This window comes from Semicossyphus pulcher, unplaced genomic scaffold, assembly GCF_022749685.1.
Source record: "Semicossyphus pulcher isolate SPU_LCO1_2020_fin unplaced genomic scaffold, fSemPul1.0.p SCAF_1, whole genome shotgun sequence".
NCBI lineage: Eukaryota > Metazoa > Chordata > Actinopteri > Labriformes > Labridae > Semicossyphus > Semicossyphus pulcher.
This window is the reverse complement of record NW_027211603.1, coordinates 13863939-13883360: the sequence shown is the minus strand read 5'-3', so window position 1 is coordinate 13883360 and position 19422 is coordinate 13863939. Positions and strand designations below refer to the sequence as shown.

Sequence of the window (19422 nt, the reverse complement as noted above, 5' to 3'; positions counted from 1 at the left end):
CTTCTACAACACAAATTTAAGCAAAACAGTTTTTCAGTAAAGGTATTCTGTTTATGTAACACGCGTCGTCAACTCCTGTTTGACAGAAAGTTTGAAGACCCCGCCCACTGAGATAAAATTCCCATGACGTAAGCTAAGATCTTTACGGAAGTGAACCAAACGACAAAATAACACAGACAGAAACCTGAATTAGTTTGTGTGTACTCTTCACTAACTTTCCAGGTATGTTACCGTCTTTTAATTAACACTGAATTGTTTTGAAACTAAGGTATTCCCTGGACTACCTGAGTATGTTTGAGCAGTTTGTTTTGATTTTGCTAGCGTTGAACGAGAGCTAGGTAGCTAGCGCAAACGATGACAGAACAGAAGACTGCTAACAAAGCTAAGGCTAGCTAACTGGCAGGTTTCGGAAACAGAGACATGTTGGGTTTCTAAAGGAGTCTTTGATAGTATAGTAAGTTAATATGTTGACATTTGGATGTATACTATGTACAAGACAGTGAGTTTTAAAGTAATATGGCTTCGGTAACTGAGTTAGTTTAGCTCTCCGCCGAGTCAGGCTAAAGCTAACTGTCACAAGCATTTATACGTTTAAACCTTTGTAAGAGAGCTAACGTTCTGTTTTCGCTGTGTTTATGTGTGTGTCTGTATTTGTTTGGAGTAAATCTGAAGTCATTTTGTCTCAATGGGTTGGTCATGCTCACATGATTAGTTAAGTGAGTCACTGGATCAGAGGTGGGAGCGAGGTAAAGTGGACTGTAGGTTGGTTTCGGTATATGCTTCTGAGTACATTGTACATACTCTCCTGTTCACAGATACTCCATTATCATCATGCTGGGAGGAGGATTCAAAGGAGACAGGCTTAAAGTCAACCTCAGACTGGTCATTAACCGATTCAAACTCCTGGAGAAAAAGAAAAGTAAGCACTGGGATGATAAAAAAAAAAAAAACCCTGGTCCAATTCTCTCACAGATGATGTGGCCTCTTGTTTGCGAGACAAATAATTCCATTGTGTTCCTGACAGTAATTTTTATTCTAACTCTTTTCTAACACATTAAAAAAAAGCCGAGCTTGCTCAAAAGGCAAGGAAGGAGATTGCAGATTACCTGTCAGCGGGGAAGGATGAGCGGGCACGGATCCGTGTGGAACATATCATTAGAGAGGACTATCTAGTGGAAGCCATGGAGATCCTGGAGCTTTACTGTGACCTGCTGCTGGCTCGCCTTGGCCTCATTACGTCCATGAAGTGAGTAACTTAGCCACAAGTGCGACAACCACCTTTTTCCCCTTTTTCAACCCTCTTTTTTTCTACACACTGATGAATTATTGGGGGAATTATTATTATATGGAATTATATATTATATTATTATGGGGAATGTGGGGCTTTTATTATTAACTTTCTCTTTTTTTATTTCTCCAATTAGGGAAATGGACCCGGGGTTGCAAGAAGCAGTGTCCACCCTTATCTGGGCAGCACCTCGCCTCCAGGCAGAAGTGAATGAGTTAAGAATTGTAAGTTCTGTCTAAAGACAGTATTCTCAGTAACATAGTTTTGTTATTTTAGTCATAGAGGACAAGTCTTTTCAGTCTTATCTCCTAATCCTTCTTTTAGGTATCTGACCAGCTATGTGCAAAATACAGCAAGGAGTACGGCAAGCTGTGCAAGACAAACCAGATTGGCACAGTCAATGAAAGGGTTGGCATCTTTCTTTCATTGACTGCCTACAAGTTTCTTAAGTAATGCATGAATCTCTTGTATTGTAACCCTTCCATAGCATCTAAGAAAATATCTTGTATGTTTACAGCTGATGCACAAACTGAGCGTGGAGGCCCCTCCCAAGATCTTGGTGGAACGCTACCTGATAGAGATCGCCAAGAACTATAATGTGCCGTATGAACCTGATGCCATGGTCCGGGTAAGCGTTACATAATGAGTTAACATTTGCAATGAAGCGTGAATTTTTGTATCGTGTTTACTTATCCACTTATCCCTGGCTCCTGACAGCCAGAGGTGTCTGTTGGAGAGGAGGCAGACCTGATTGACGTGGACAATGACAAGAAGTTTGGACGTGGTGGTGGTGGAGGAGGAGGAGGAGGATTCAGTGCTCCTGCAATGCCCATGCCCATGGCCATGCCCATGCCCATGCCTATGCCCATGCCAATGCCAACAGCGTTCAACTATCCACCTCCCAAAGGAGCTGTAAGAGATTATTTTAAAGACCTTGTTATAATGTTGTTGTTAGTTGTACATTTGGTTGTAGAAAACAGCAATAGAAGTTGGTTACATGGAGGAAATCTTCAATTACAGTTTATATTGTTATATCGACTAATCATTGTGTAGAATAAGACACCAACCTAATAAGTGTTTTTCTTCCAGGATCAGTTTAATGCTCCCACTGGAACCTACAACAACTTCCAGCACCCCATGGGAGGAGGGCAGCCCCCTCAGCTGCCCACTTCTCCCCCCACATACGAGTCTGTAAGTGACCGAACTCTTCCCATCCATGCCCCCTTCCTGTTCCCACAGATGGACAGACGGACAGGGCAGGGCACCACTCAGGGAAGAGCAGTTCATTCAGCTTGCTTTCAGTTTTGTCTGTCCTCTACTAGTTTAACACTTTTTCTCAGAGTTGAGTCAGGTTGCAAGACTTGTTTGTCTTTTCTTGTACTATATTGAGACTGTTATACGCCAGAATACTAAGGTGAATTTCTTGTTTGGGGAAACCTACTTGTCAGTAAATGTGATTCTGATTGTGCTTCACCTGCTTTGACGTAGGTAGCATGAAATGCTAATACTGTAACCACCAACCTGATCAGTTGCTGTCAGTGGGATTGAAATTAACTGATTAGAGTGTCAGAGAGAGCTTAGGCCAGCTGAGTCCAGAAGGCTGTCTTTGGGTCACTAAAGGTGATGGTTTCAAAAATGCCCCTGCAGTTTTGCCTTTTCTTATGTTCTTACTGTTTGTTTGTACCTACCATCGTTAAACCCCTTTGTTCGTTCTCTCTCAATACTAATGCATATAATATTATTTTACTCCAGTACAAAAATCACACCATCACTTACACATTTTCTCTGCGTTTCAGATTGATGACCTAACTGACAAACCCTTTGTTCCTTCCCAGGCCGTAGGTGAGTCCTGCCAACAAGGCTAAAGCCTGCGATATTCCAAGTTTTGCTATTTTACAACAAATCCGCTAAATGACTCCCTCAACCTGTTTCTGGCACTCAATTCAAAGCCTATTTATTTCCTCTTAAGACGTAAGGCTCTAAAATCAAGTCATGGATGGAAAGATTAATTTCTATATTTTTCTTAAACAGGGTTGGCACTGTAGTTATTTGCAAGTGTTACCCAAATATGAGTGTGTATGTTGCAAACTATATTCAGAAGCAGATTTTATGTTTTGGTGATTTTTTTTAACTGCATAATTTGATGTATTATTTTAAAATCTAACAATTCTACAATGGCAATGTTAACCAGTGCAGCATTGAGTCTCACAAATGTAATTTTTTAGTTTTTTGTAGTGTAATCAGCTAGATAAACTGCTCAATGAATTAAATTTCCTACCTTGTATGACACTCCAGGTCCTGGCCCTTCGCCTCAGCAATTTGACAACAGCGCTCTGCCAGAACTCCCCTCGGTTCCTGACACACTCCCAACATCATCCTTCGGAGGAAACACCACCACCTCGGACGACATCGACTTTGACGATTTAACACGGCGGTTCGAGGAGCTGAAGAAGAAGACCTAATTGTTCTAACCCCGGTCTATACACACACACATACACACACAGGCCTGTATTGTCACCTACACAGCTCAAACAGGAAATGGAAAATGTTCATGCTCTGAATCAGATTTGGAGGGTTCTCCTCTTCTTTAAAGTAATCTTACATAGATATTGAACATACATTTACTCTTACCTCATTTATATTAATATGACCATCTTACTGAGGGTGTAGTTGCTCATTCGACCTTATCAATTTCATGGTTATCAGAAGTCTAAGTTATGATGGCAGTTACCCATGTATTTTATTTCTTTATATACCGGATTTTATATACATTCTTACATACAATCATGTGTTCACTCCTTATTTAAGGTCAGACATACATTACCCATTTGTCCGAATGATTTATTGTATAACCAAACATTGATTTTAACTGATGCTTTTTCTGGGGTTTCGGGTCTGACTAAAATTTACAATACATGCCTGACTCTACTTTGCACATGCTGTCTCGCTGTGATCTTTCCACTGTGTCGCTCAGTCCTGTCTCGGACCAGTCAAACAAGCCTGACCGGCCGCCCCAGTTAGGTTGGGAGCTGGCATTCACACTAACAAAGGCTGCAGATTGTTTCCGCTGCAGGGCTTCAATACCCATCAGTCTAATTTTCCATAGAGATAGAAGCCATATTTTCAGTGTCACTATGGAAAGGACGTGTTAAATCCCTCCTTACACTTGAAGGTTAATTCATCATCATTTATCAGGGCTGTATGAGCCCTCTAGGAGAGGCTCATGATGACACATTAAAACCTGTTACAGGAGCTGTGAGGCACAGATGTAAAGTGATTAAACAGTGTATGAAAATCTGTAATATAATACATTGACAAAATATAGATATAGGTAGACGTATTTACACGTATGATTTGAAGTGTACAGCAAAATGTTTGGGAGTGGGGAGTTTCTCGATATTTGGAAGTTCTGTTTCATATACAATATCTCCAAATAAAGTTTGCAAGTTTTAATGTCAGTTTTACAAAATACCTGCACTGTCCTTCATTTGAGTACTTAATTAACAAGCAAAATCTGTGCAGAACAATGCCTAATTTGAATGATTAGATGTAAATAATTGACCCCAGAGGTTATAGGTTTGTTGTCCTCTGTGATTGTGTGTGCATGTGTCTTATACTGTATGTTCACCACTGCATTTGCCTTAGTTACCATCTCTCATCAGAGGCCTTGCCAGTCCGAACTAGGATTATGTATGTGTTATTTACAAAGACTGTGTACATTGTTTGAGTTAGCTTTTTTTTATCCTTTGGCCATAAACAGCTAAAACCACTTTGAGATTAAATTTGCAGATTGGATGAAAAAAAAACATATATATGGAGGAAGATGTTTCCATTTCCTGTGGAGAAATGGGAGTGAAGGGTTTTGTTGTGGTAAAGACGTAACGCGATGCTGTAACTAACCACACCTAGCTCTGCTTGTATGGCAAATGGACAGAGGCCTTGAATAAGATGATTCAGCGATGTGTGGACAAGACTTCTCAGATGGGTGATAGACACAGTTTATTGTTTTTAACAGGTGTTTGAGAAAGGAAAAGACTGATCATTAACACTACAGGACTGTGATCTGCTCAATGTCTTTTCTATGTTCGACTGTTCTTTCATGCTAATCCTCGAGACACAAAACAATGTCTTGTTGCAAAGGACAAAACGTTTTTTCCACTGTATACTAAACAATTTAATAAAAGATTATATGGAACTGGAAACTAGTAAGGCTTTTACTGTTCTCAACACTGCTTTAAATTGTTTATATGTCATGGACCAGCAGGGGTCCTCAGTGTACAGGTAAAGAAACGGTGCCGATGCTGATGAGGTTTACTTTTATTATTACATATAGGAGTAATCTGAGGATTCATATAGTTCTTTCTTTACAGTCCTGCATCACATTTTACATGATCACCTCTAAATGTAAGATGAGCACCTCAGACTTAACAGATTCTTTGAGAGGGCTCATGAAAGCTCCAGAAGTGTGGGAGTACAGATGTGTTGTTGTACAGGCCTACCAGGCACAGGCGCATGGGCAGAAGGGCTCATAAGGCCCCTTAGTGAACAGCCTCAAGTGTTTATAATTCATACTGGAAAGTCAATTGACAAACACAGAGAGACACAAAGGACTACAAGACACAAAACAACTACAAAGAGATGTGAAAGAACTCCACATAGACATAAATGACTACAAAAACAACTACAATGTGACACACATCGACGCCACACACAAATCAATTACAAAGAAATGTAAAATGACCACAAAGACGAGTAAAACAACCTCAAAGTGACACACAGCTTCTACAAATGACCAAACACTGAGTCTTTCTCTGATGTGTGAGAGGTGTGGGGCCGCATTGATGCCTCTGTAAAGGGATCCATTGTCTAACAATCCATCACTGTGTGGGAGTCATTTCTTCTTTGTGGACTCCTCTGTTTGTTCATCATTCAGTGCAGCAGGCCATGGCTGTGCCTGACAAGAGAGTCCGTTTTGCATAATCCATAAAATGATTTTGGTTTTCATATTTGAGTCTAGTGTTTGCTGAATATTGGTTTTCTGTGTGACTGAGCAGGACGTATTAAGCCTTAAAGGTCAACCATTCTTTAAATGTCACCTTTGAATAAACATATTTTGTTTACGTGACATGAATGACAGCTTTGGTTTAAAAAAGTGTTAGATGTTATCAATGCTGAGTAAGCCTCCTGAAGTCTTTTAAGTTTAAAATATCATATGTTGTTTCAGAGGTGTCTAGCTGGCATGCCATGCAGGTATTCGTAGTGTTCTCTCTTATCATGTGTCATTTTATTTTCATTTCTAAAATACAGCTTATCTTTTTTTTGTTTTTTTTGCAATCAGCTTTACAGTTTAAATTCAGAAATAAATTAAAAACATGAAGATTTGAGCAGATATTAGTTTATTCAAGTTCAAGCGTGCAACACAAACAGTATCAATAAATGTAATCAATAAGTATATCTGCCATTCTTGATTAGATAAAAGCACAGGAGGTCTGAGACAGAACATTAAAGTGCCTGCAGACCTGAACGTATCCCCAAACCAAAAGCACAAACTTAAATGTAGTTAGGTAACATCCATTCATCATTTAAGAGGAAGGGTTCATTGAATCCTACAGAAGCAGACATGTATGATGAGAAGTCCTGACATGCTCCTTCAGCATGGATCACAGTGAAGGAGGTGAAATGGAAAAAGTGATTAATTAGTAATCAGCTTCCGTATGTGTAATTACATAAAAGTACCTTCCCAAGCTACACTAAAAGTAAAAGGCCATGTTGGTGTACGATTGATGGCTGGCTGTCAATCACTGTGACAGGACGAGTCATGTGGAGAGCAAATGTAAATGATTTGCTAAAAGCTTCTTTTTTTCTGCTAACAATTAAAAACAAGTTTGATCATTTTCATGCTAAAAAAGAAGGATTTTCCCCCAGTGGTGAGATGAAATAACTTTTGAAATAGCATTTGGATAGTTAGTATAGTATAGTATATATAGTAATATAGTTACAATTTGTTATATTTAGACAGTAAAACTTTAGATGAATTCAAAATTATAGCAGAAAGCCGATTCTATAAGTTGATTTTATTGGTTTGAAGACAGTTTTTTACTCTCAAAATTACTCAAATAGCTCATGATAGGTCTTACAGTTTTTTACCTCTCATCCTGCTTCAATGCCCCTTGAAGCCTAAAACAGATTGTACTGACTTTGAATGGTGACATAAATCAAAAGCTGCTCAAAACAAGAAATACGTTTTCCATATACAGGCATGATCATGGAGAGTAAATGCCTTAAGTAAAGCAACACTTTGACATGAAAAAGCGACAGTTATTTAAGCACCCATTTACTCTGACTCGCCATTTCTGAAAACTTTCTGAGGCATTTGATGTTCTGTACACGTACAAAACACCAGAATGTGTTATGCAACTTTATAACTTCCAATAAGTGCAAAAGAGTGTTAAAGAAGTGAGGGTGTCGTGGTTTGCAGCTGTGCTCATTGGAGAAGACAGCCTTTCTGGCTAAATGCAGCTTCCTCACAGCGAGGCCCTGCCAGAGTAGCGTCTGCACTTGTCTTGTTGCGCTGTTAAATAGAGAAGACAGTGTGGTTAGACTCACAGTACTTCACTGCACTTTAACTGAAGGAGGGGTGCACTGATACACTCAAGAGAAGGGCGAAGAAAACTAAAAGGGTCACTAGTTTATAGTTGTCAAAGCTAATTTTTCGACTGTTCACGGGCATCGTTACATAAGAGCTCTCTGCAGTCAACCTGAAACTAAATGGAAAGGATACCTCTGCCTGCTTTATGTATTATGAAAAGGTGGTGTGGACCAAACAATTTTTGTGAGTAATTCAGTGGCTGTTTTAACAAATCTTGCGATCCCTTGCATCTTGGGTAAATCCCTAAGATACTGATCTCTTAACTTGGATTGTGTTATGTATGTTAAGTATTAAAACACGTGTATCTGTTTGGGTAACTGTTATTTTATCTATCTTATATTTTTGAAAAAGTTTACTGACATATTGGCCACTTGGGGGCAGCAGCATTAACCTGCACACGTCACGAGGACATATTATCACCACGTGTTTATTGTGTCAGCAAACAGTTAGTATAATGACACATCCTGTAGACATGGTGCAGACTTTTTATGGTTCCTGGAGAAATGCAAATCCGATATTGCTCTTTTTTAATCTCTGCTTTGGTCTCCACCAACGCCTCCTTTATAGCTGTTACATGCTCACCTATGTTCACCAGCTAGTCAACAACTCAGCCTTTGATGCTACGGAGACAGTAACAGTTTGTTTTTAGAGCTTTTTGCTAAAGATAGTTGTCTTATTCATGAAAAACAAACAAACCGAGAGCTTGCATGCTAACAGTAGAGCTGCAGGGAACTGCCGATTCAGGTGTTAATTCTCTGTGGGTTTGTCAATATAAGCCAAACCTACAGTAGTCATTAAACCAGCTATTATACTGTTGACATTTCAGAATTAAAAGGTTATTTAAGACAACAGAAAAAGAGCTGCCGACTGCTAACACACTGCATGAAGAGCTGTAAATATAGAGCAGACAAGTCATTTCTTAGCTCAGAACTGACAATAGTTTACAGCTAGGAACCCCCACAGGTAAATATGGGCGTTATAAGCTTACCTAACAGCACTTGCTCAACTTCATCAGTCTCTTCCACAGCGACAGGTTTCAGCAGCAGGGCGAAGAACACAGCAATGCCTACCACCTGTGAAAAATGATTTAAAAATTGAAAAAAGTTGAAACACTAAGGTACACACAGACACACAACTCTTTGCTTAATTTCGCAGAACACGAGTTATCTATAGACAATTAAGACAACTAAATAATGAATTAAAGGAATAATTTTCCAAAGCTCAAGTATTCCCGTCTTTACCGACCTTGAGAGGCTGCAGTATGAAGATGCTCTGGAAGAGGGACAAACCCAGAGACATGACCCACTTGATGGACTTTTCTCTGCCGTACTCAAAGCCATACAACAGGGTGAAGAAAGTGGACACTCCACTGATGGACAGCAGCAGGAACCAGCCGATGAACACACACCACCAGGGCAGCCAGCAGCCTCCTGAAGTCTTCTTCTTCGTCTTCTTTATGGGAGGTGGGCTGTGTGGAAAAAGGGAAAGATGTGAGGATAAAGAAGAAAAAAGACCTCATTACATGCTCCAGTTATAAAGAAAAAGCACTGCTGTTTCAGAGATGTTTGTTGCTGTGTTTGGCCGGGATACTGACCAGTAGGCCAAGTGGCTGGTGAAGACCATCTCAGCCTTGCGCACCAGCATGTAGGCCATGTCGAGGGTCTGCTTGTAGTGGTCTATAATCATGAAGTTATTTGAATCCAGTTTCTCCAGGCACATGACGAGGTGACAGAGACCAGCCAGGAGGAACTGGCTGCAGTGCACCCAGTGAGGGTTGCTCTCAGTCTGCCCTTTGAATTACAAACAGACCAGCTTGTAATTATGTTTCTCTGAGAGGTGCACTGTGTTGGCTGAGTCTGTTTGCTGAAAATATTGCCAGACTAACTTTGATTGCATCAGGTTGTCTCCATACCCTCAAAGGACTTTTGTCTGTAAAAACTTAAGAACTACCTTGCATAAGCTGGATGAATTCATGCAGCCTCTCCAGGGCGGGATAGAGGTCAGCGCTGCAGTCCAGCGTGCCCGATGACATATTGTTTCTCGGACTTCTGCTCACCAAAGAAATCACCTCCTCTGTGTCCTAGCGAGGATGATAACAACAAAACCAAATGCTACATGTATACACACCCAGAGAGATTATATATCATAAAACGCACCTTCAGAATAGTGGGCAAGGTAATAGCGGGGGGTCTCAAGTTCTCCTCAGAGTCGTCTTTTTTGGACTTGACTATGCGAGGCTTGATGCTTCGGAAGATGGTGATGATAAGGATGTTGATTGGGAACATGAGAAGACCGCTCTGTATCCCCACCATGAGCTCCTGCCAGGTGATTTGCACAGAACCTGGAATAAGGATGCAGGTTCAGTGATGAAAGAATCCCATCACAGAGTATATGGTACAAGAGTTAATGGCTCTTCTCAGCCTCAGTAAAGCTCTAAGTCACTCCTAAGTCACTCTATACAACCGGATGAAGACCATACAGCAGTCAGACAAAGTTAACAGCTAAAGGCAGGAAAGTGTGAACTTCTGCATTTAGCACTTGCACCACCTGAAGGCAACTGATGTACTATGTAGCTGCAGTTTGTGTGTGTATTTTAACTTTACTCCAAATGGAGTACATCTGGAATTTTCTGTCCCAAAGGCAGAAAGCAAACACATTGAAGAAAACTAGCGATGTAGGCTAACTCTGTGTTTGGTGCTTCTCCCAACAGACGACATCACATCAACCCAATGCTGGCCTCACGACATTGGCTTCCTGTCACTTTTAGGATTGATTTTAAGATTTTACAGATCACGTTTAAAGCACGCATGGGTCTTTCTCCAAGCTACATTTCAGAATTATTGACACCATATGAGCCAGCCCGAAGTCTCAGATCCTCAGGCGGGGGCCTTCTGGTTGTTCCAAAGTCAAGGCTTAAAACTAAAGGAGACCATCAGAGCCCCCCGGGTTTGGAACAACCTGCCTGAGGAGATAAGGCTCGCAAAATTATCTTTCATTATCAATCTTTTAAATCACTTCTTAAAACTCATCTTTAGACTTGCTTTCATATGATGTCTTCTTCTTATTCGCTTTTTTAACTTTAGCCCTTGTGTTTTTAGTGTTATTATCCCTTTTAGTACCATTATTGCTTTTTATTGCTGTTGTCTCTTTTTTATGCTTTATCTCTTTTTATTGCTGTTATCTTTTTTATTGTATTTACTGCTTTTATCCCTCTCATTGCTTTAATAGCTTTTATTACTTTTTACCGCTTCATTTCCTATCTCTAATCCAATTTTGTTGTTTTATTGCTACTATGTCTTGTAACTCTATTTATTGTTTCCACTTCTTCCTATTTAATTTATTCTCCGTGACTGCTTTTCTTTGCCCTTTTTTATTTATTTATTCATTTATTTTTGGTCTCCTCTCTCCTCTTGTTTTGAGCCCTTGGTCTCGTGCCATGTTGTGTGGGTTCTCCTGTTGCCTCTTGGCTTTGGGTTTGGGTGTTGTTATTTACTTGTTTCTTGATTTGCTTTGCCCGGCTGTCAAAGCACTTTGTAAACTCTTGTTTTGTTTTTTTTTAAGATGATTTGTTTGGCCTTTGGCTTTATTTATAGGACAGCTGAAGATAGACAGTAAATGTTGGGAGGAGAGAGTGGGGGATGACATGCACCAAATTATCGCCAGACCGGGAGTGAAACCTGCGATCAGTGCGACGAGGACTGTAGCCTCTGTTCATGGGGCGCCTGCTCTACCGACCAAACTAAACAGCGCCCTGTAAACTCTTGTTTTTAAAGGTGCTATATAAATAAAGTTATTATTATTATTAAATATTTTAACCAAAAAATGATTTCATGCTAGGTTAATATATGTTGGGGGAAAACATTATAGTTTTTGGACCTATAAGACATTTAAGTCATTATAAACCAACAATGACACTGATGACATTGACATCAAGAATAGTTTCCCTTTTGACTTTGATCTTAAGATCATAAAGGTATGAAACAGCTAAAATAATACAACAATAAAGATGTAGTTTACCCATTGATAAGAGCACTGCTGACTCCTCATCTATAGGAATATTCCAGAAGGCGATGTTGATGGCCATGGTGCAGAGGAGCAGACTCATGCAGCAGGAGACCCTCTGAGCGCGCGTGAACGGACTGCGTGAGGGAGGATCCACTATGGACACCCAGATGTGCTCATCCCTAAAGCCAGTCGTTGTTCTGCTCTGGAAAATATTCCTGACAGAGAAAAAGCAGAAACCAACGATGACACTTACCATTTTACACGACCTTCTCAAGAGCTGAGCTGGTTTATTTCGGCAGTTTAAAGTGTCAGACTCTGACCTGAAGCTGGCAATCTCGTTGCTCTTTGCAGCGTTGAAAGTTTTCTTAGTCATGCCGTCCCCGCGATCGGAACTCAGCCAGCAGTGACAAAAGAAGTGAAACACCTGACGGGTTTGCAGGTCCTGGATGGTCACCTTGTTTATGTACCTTTTTACAGGGAGAATTCATGAACAAAAATATGGATAACTTTTATGAGAGAAATGCAAATGTTCTTGTCAACTCTGGCAAACTGGGAGAACCAAACTGCAGCAATAGAAGGAAATACTGTACCCATACTATTGATCATGTGTTCTTTACTCTGACGTTTCTATTCACTTAAAAGATTTCCTTCATGCAACCAAAGGCAATATTACAAACCACAATCTACCATCATATTATGAGTAAATATAGCACCAACCTCTTATGCTGGATAGTTAATAGTCTGTTAAAGGAAGTACTACACTACAGTGCTGTACATTACCCAGAGCACTTTCTGTGATTCATTTTGCCCAATCCTATTTTACACTCTAGCTTAAAGCATATTTTTTCTCCATCACATGTGTGTTTGCATGTTTACCGTATGCTCGGAGTGGCATTTGATAAGAAGTGATAACAAGGTAGTGCTTAATGAGATGACAGCTCTGACATTTAAGTGTCACTGCAAAGAAGCCAGGAAACTGTCAATAAGCACTACCTGTACACAGCACTTACAACCCTGTTTACAGGTTTACACCGTCACCCACCAATTATCCACATGTTCAGTTAAAAGCTTATGCAACCCAATAATTGAAAAACTCACCACTAAATACCACTTCAATGCACAACCTGTGAATTAAATTAAGCTACAAGAAGTCTTCATTTATACAGGTTTGAAAACAACTTGTGCTATTCTTATTGAATTTGAAGTGTGCTCAGTTTCTGCCTCTACAGTACCATGATGGGCGACCTCCAGAGTTGTTATGCTGCAGCCTGATGTTTTGCACTTCCCCGAGTGGGAAGGGCGTGGCCAACAGGAACACATCGACGGCGCCTCTCTCAAACACAGGCTTGTCAGGATCTGTGAGGTTGTGTGTGCCGCTCTCTCCCTCTGAGCCAGTCAGCTTCACTGTCACCTACGGGACACCACAACGGGTGATACAGCTGGGATCACACATCTTTTACAGTGTGAAGAGTCACACTAGCATCTGTGCACATCTCAGAACTGTTACTACAAATTGTGAATACTGGACTTGCTAAAAAGCTTTCTAAAGCACACTACATTACTATTACTAGCATACTAGATTTAGACTGCTCAGAGCATTTTACTTTCAGGGTTGGTTTTCTTTCATTTCAATACATTTAAAAAGGACGTGTTTTTATTGTAAAAATTGAAGTTAAAACATTATATGATAAATCAGTTGTGCAAAGAATATAAAATATTCTTTAACATTGTAGTAAATAAGATTTTCATCAAACAAATACATTTCTTGAAGCTTTCCATGGATACTGTTTTATAGCAACAGTCATTCAATGTATTCACACTTGGTCCTCTATTAAGACTCATTTAAGTGTTGGATGTAATTTCCTGCAACCAAGACTTGTTTGTCGGCTGAAAAAGAAAAACTAAAGTACAGGTTTCCAATTGTCTAGAGTCTGCCTGCAATAAAAAATGTCAGGTGCTGATATTAATATTAAAACATATTTCATTGGTTTAATCCTCCCCACTGTTTAAACTGGATTTGCAGATAGTTTATACTGTATATGAGCATCTTACTGTTGGTTCATGACAGCCTCTTAACTTTATGTACCTCTCTGTTAACTTCATAAATGTTTGGCAAATACTAAATTCATATTCAAACTGTATCCCCATGCTGACGGAAGGAAAAATATCTGAAGTAGATACAATTTGTTGAATCAGGTGTAAACATGCAGGATATGATTATTCAGTGAGCGACTTCAGTTCTTTGTTAGAAATATTAAAAAGGAATCGATCAGAATACTGTCGACGGAGGACGACTCTTACATCGGCTGTAGTCCCAGCATTCTTGCGATGGCCGGTTTGGACACTGATCAGATAGTTGTAAAGAGCACCTGGGTGATTGTCCTCCAGCAGAGTCATCTTCCTCTGATAGTAAAAACAATAACAAGACATGATTGAGAATGGGCTGGTAGGGATTACTTTGTTAGTGCACTGGAGAGTATATGATATGTTTAATTTCCAAAACAAAAATGCCCATTAAAAGGTAGAACATCATCTTCGTCTTAATGTTGGCTAATGATATGCTCATACTTTTATATGGAACAAAATGTTTCTGATCTGGCCTGATGATTTTGTTACATAACATAATGTGAGAAACTAATACAAAAAGACCTGTTTCATAAGCGCTATCTGGGTGAGACTGACCCTAGAGCGTGACCTGCGGTCAGCATAGCAGGCCCACAGCAGGGTGACCAGGTAGAGGCCGAAGAAAGCGCACAGCAGGGCCAGCACCACATAGTTCTTGTTCACGGTTGCAAACAACTCTGCCGTGCGAGAAATGTCCACATTGTTCGGCATCACAAAGAAGGAGCTCCCAAAGAGAGTGAGGTGGTTACACAGACACTGTGTTTGATTTGAAGTGCTTTTCTCTCCCACCTGAGACCAAGAGAGAAAATAACTGATTTACAACCGCTGCTAAGTCGAAACAATACAGCAACGTTTTTCAGGTGGACACTCACCTGGCAGCCCTCAGTGCTCCATTTCTGCGTGTCTATGTGCCAGTACATGCACTTGGTCTTGAAAGAAGTGATCTTTAGTGTCAGGCCCGGCACCCAGGTGGAATTATAAAGCCTGGCATCAACATACCAGGTTCCAGTGGTGTGCTGTAACATCTCTGGAGTTATCATCCAGCGAAAGTCTCCTGTTGCAACAAATGACTTCATAATTGCACTCAAACCTTCTCTGACACATTAATAAACTAGAGAAGTGGAAGCACATTCAATTAAACAAGGAAAATTGATGTTTGTGACTAGTTTGTGTTAAGACTTTTATACTCAATGACAAATGAGAGGTTATGATATACAGCAAAAGATCGCTGTTTGTTACCCTGTGGAGTCAAGATGGTTTTGTTGCCGTAGTGTGTTTCGTTCGGAGGTGACCCGTGAGCCAACATGAGAACCAATGACACGTTGGCATTAGGCTCCACGCTGATGAAGACGGTCACATACGGGTCTGAGACATTGACTGTAGTCACTGCTTTGCTGTCTTTCTCCAACACAACAGTATTATTCCCCAATGGTGAAGCATGTGGACGAGGCATATAGATCTGGGGAGACCGGAGAAAGCGCGATAGTTAAAATCAAAATTAATGACATACAAAATTAGGCAAAAATATTTAATGTCATTAAAAAAGTTGGTACATTCAAAAGTTACTTTACCTTACGATTTCACATGGCGTCCATTTTCATGTGATGTCATCCTCAAGGTGAGAATTTCAAATGCTGTCAGAATATTTTATTGTTGTGTCCAGGTTGTCTTATACATTTTGTGAATCATGATAGTGAAAATTTGTCAGGGAAATCTGGCCATATTTCAAGTTTCAAGTAAAACAACACATTTAATAACCCATAAGATAGGCAATTAAAGATTATTTTTTGGCCATTTTTGCCTTTATTGATAGGATAGCTAAAGAGAGACAGGAAGAGACAAGAAATATTGGGAGAAGAGAGTGGGAGATGACATGCAGCAAAGGGTAAAGGACGGCAGTCAAACCAGCACCTGCTGCGTTGAGGACTGTAGCCTCTATACATGGGATGCCTGCTCTACCCACACAGCTAAACCAGCGCCCCAAGCTAGGTAATTATTATCATTCAGCCACTTCCTATATAATATTTCCATTAGCAAGGAAGTGTTTGAATGCTAACATTATTATTTAAATGTGTTACTGTGGAAAGGCTTAATTCCTAGCTATTGGATATTTTAGCTAGTTAACGGTTCGATGCTAATGTTAGCTCTTGTCTGACTGTCGCTAATGAGTTATAAACTTTGTTGTATTACCTTTAAATAAGGACCAGTGTCCCTCTAGATTTTCAAAAGCCATTATCTTTTCAGTTGTTGGTAATTTAGGAAGCAGTGAAATGATAATGATTGTCAGATTCTCAATGTCTAAGCGATTTGAACCTTGAACACAGCAGTACAACATTATAACGGCATTTGAGCTTCCCAGTCTGAGCTTGACTGAAGAGGAAAATGGCCGCCATGTGAATTTGATGTATTGATGCTAAAGTGCCCTTTAATTTTTAATTATCTATGTGTAACACACAATATTAGGCAAGTGTCACTTTCATTTAAAAAAGGACCATAGTTTTACTACACAACAGTCACCTCTCCTGTTAGCGTTACCTCTATCATATCTGGCAGGTTTGACAGCTTTATGTCTTTGTATCCATCACTTAGTAAAATGCTGAAAACAGGTCCTGTGATGTTATCGTCGGACGGATGAGGATTATTTGAGAATGTAGTCAACTGAGAAGGAGAAGAGCTCCGTTAAACAGGCTGTGGATGATGCAAACACACATGCTGCTGATAACACACACAGACCTGGGTGATGACTTTGTCGACCCCTTTGAGTTGAGGCTCAAGCGCTGAAAATGAGGGGAATTTGACATACTCGCCATCTTTCTCTGAACCCAGCACTGCATTGCTGAGGCTAGGGGTTGAGTAACTGGGGGAAAGGAAGTAGAATTTGGAAAATAATATATTTGCAGCCAAATTTATGTTGTTAAAAAATAAAACGAGTATCGGGTGAGCGACGCTCTGACAGAAAATACCCACCTGTCCTGATAGAGGGTGCCTGTTGGGTGTTTGATTGTAAGTGACTGTGAGTTGGTCTCACCCAAGAGCAAACTGACTTGCCGAAATATCTCGAAGATCTCCTCAAACAGAGACTGGAGAGGAAACAAATGCAGCATCGCACAGCCGTAATAATGGAAAAATGTCTATGTTTGCTTAAAGCTGTCACAGGCACATGTTCATTTCAGCTTACCGTGGGGTTCGGGTTGGACAGGAGATCACATTTTGTTAGTGACAGGAGGTGGATGCCTGCACTACAGTTGATGATGCGACCGATAGTCTTATTGTTTTTCAAAGCAAATTCTGGTGTCAATTTTTTTGTGGCAGTCAACAAATCCTTAATGAACGTGTCCTGTGAAAGGAAAAAAAAACATGGCAATAAGAATAATGTAATACTTTCACAAGCTTTCCATAATGAGGAAACCCACCCTGCTGTTATCTGTCGGCTCCCCTGCTGTCCTTTCCATCCGGGAAAGTTCAGCTTCGGCTTTCTGTCTCAGAAAAAAACCCCACAACTTGTGAATTTTGCGGTTACATTTAGCAGTCACAGAGGGTCAGAGCAATCAGTGTGGAACACATTTTATTCATGTAAATATCATCTGTCATCTGGCACAAACCTATGCACACGTTTTTTTTTTACTGTAAATGCTGGAATATCCACCTCATGTAAACCCATCTGTTACATAATAACATATTTTCTTCTAAATCATATTATATATTTCAGCATCATTGCACTCCTTATACTTGCACTATTGTCTTCCGCAGGCTTGTAGATACTAGTTTAATGTTTAATGTTTATTGTAGGCTTGTACATATTAGTTTTTAATATTTCAGTGTACAAAGAGAGCAAAGTTAAACTGGAGTCAAATTCCTTGTATGTGCACATACCTGACCAATAAAGCTGATTCTGATTCTAAAGGAGAATTACTGTACAAGGCATCTCTCACCTTCAGAACGCTGTCAATACCATAAACGGTCCTTTTGAGCCCTAAAATCAAAGTGTGTATTTGAGATAGAGAAAGAGAGGCAGATACACACACTCAGTGTTATTTTCTGTACTTTCACTGTTGATGGAAGTGAAGAAAAACAAAATGTTTGAATGTAACTTACGGGATCTGGTTGCATGAGTGGACACTTGTGTCTTCTGCAAAAAGAAACATGAACAAGAATAATTGTATGAAAATTCAGTCACGTATTATTATATAGCTTCTTACTGACTGTGAAATATGAAGTGTTACGCTTACCTTTGTGTTCCATGAAGGCCACATATCTTTAAAACAAGAATGAAACTTTAAGCTTACAGCATATTGCACAAAAAAAAAACTAAATAAAAAACTTCATTCAGTTGTGCTGAATAAAAGAGACAAGGGGGAAGAAGGGAGACAGAAAAGAAGGACAGTAACAGCAGTAATAAGAAAGCATTCGTTTCATACTGTGTGTGCAAAGGAAGCCTCGTCTCTGGTTGCAGTCTGATGTTGTGATGAGCCGAAGAGGATTCAGCTTCATGTATGTGCAGTTGTCCTTTGAAACGTCCACATTTTCTGTTTTGGAAAGAAGCACAACACACACACACACAGACACACACACACACACACACACACACACACACACACACACACACACACAGACACAACATGAGGAAAGCTTGCTTTCGGGACATTGCTTTGAGTTTTAACTCTGTCACCATAAAACCATTTTTTAGACTAACTGAATGTCAAAAGAAAGGGGAAAATGTCCATCATATAAAGTTCCAAGAGCTAAATTTAAAGTTTTAAATGTCTTGGTTTGTTTACTCCACAATTAAAAGCCAATATTAATTTTTAACTATTTAATACACACACATGCAGCATATCTTCATTTTTTAGAGCCTGGAAGCAAAGACTATTTTTGCTTGATAAATAATTTAGACCTGCTTTATCAAGAAAAATGTTGTTGTCCATTCATTTTATGTTATTTTATGTTAATAGCAAAAAAAATTGTTTACGCTTAAACACGTCAGAAAAAAACAGGTGTAAGCCATTTAGGAGGTGGGGTTTACATACAGTATATCTAATACTAATACAAAAGGATTTAACTATGTGAGTGCTGTTGTGACGTAACAGCCAAAAAGTAACTAAATGTGAAGGGGGAAGTCTTAACAGGGAGGCTTTGAAAAAAGTCAGATGAAACTTGAGGTTTCCAATGAAATATGTATCCTGAATTTAATGATGCAGTAATTACCCATTGGCCCTCTCATCTAGATATAGTAAACATTGTTTATTAAGAAGTTATAACTTCTAACTAATTTTCATTTCTAAACATTTCACGGACAGATTTTGTTTTGTTAATTCTTGTTTGAGAGTGTAGTTCTTGATTTAAATGAGAGTTGGCC

At 39.6% G+C, this 19422-nt stretch overlaps 1 protein-coding gene across 1 annotated transcript; it reads left to right on the top strand.

The window, feature by feature from the left end:
- Positions 1-135: 135 nt before the first annotated feature.
- ist1 (IST1 factor associated with ESCRT-III) lies at positions 136-4223 on the top strand. Its single transcript, XM_069662104.1, has 10 exons — positions 136-222; positions 816-919; positions 1066-1246; positions 1425-1512; positions 1613-1696; positions 1806-1916; positions 2006-2200; positions 2378-2479; positions 3085-3130; positions 3584-4223. The coding sequence occupies exons 2-10, from the start codon at positions 832-834 to the stop codon at positions 3748-3750; spliced, it is 1062 nt and encodes a 353-aa protein (XP_069518205.1). The 5' UTR covers positions 136-222; positions 816-831; the 3' UTR covers positions 3751-4223.
- The last annotated feature ends 15199 nt before the right edge of the window (positions 4224-19422 follow it).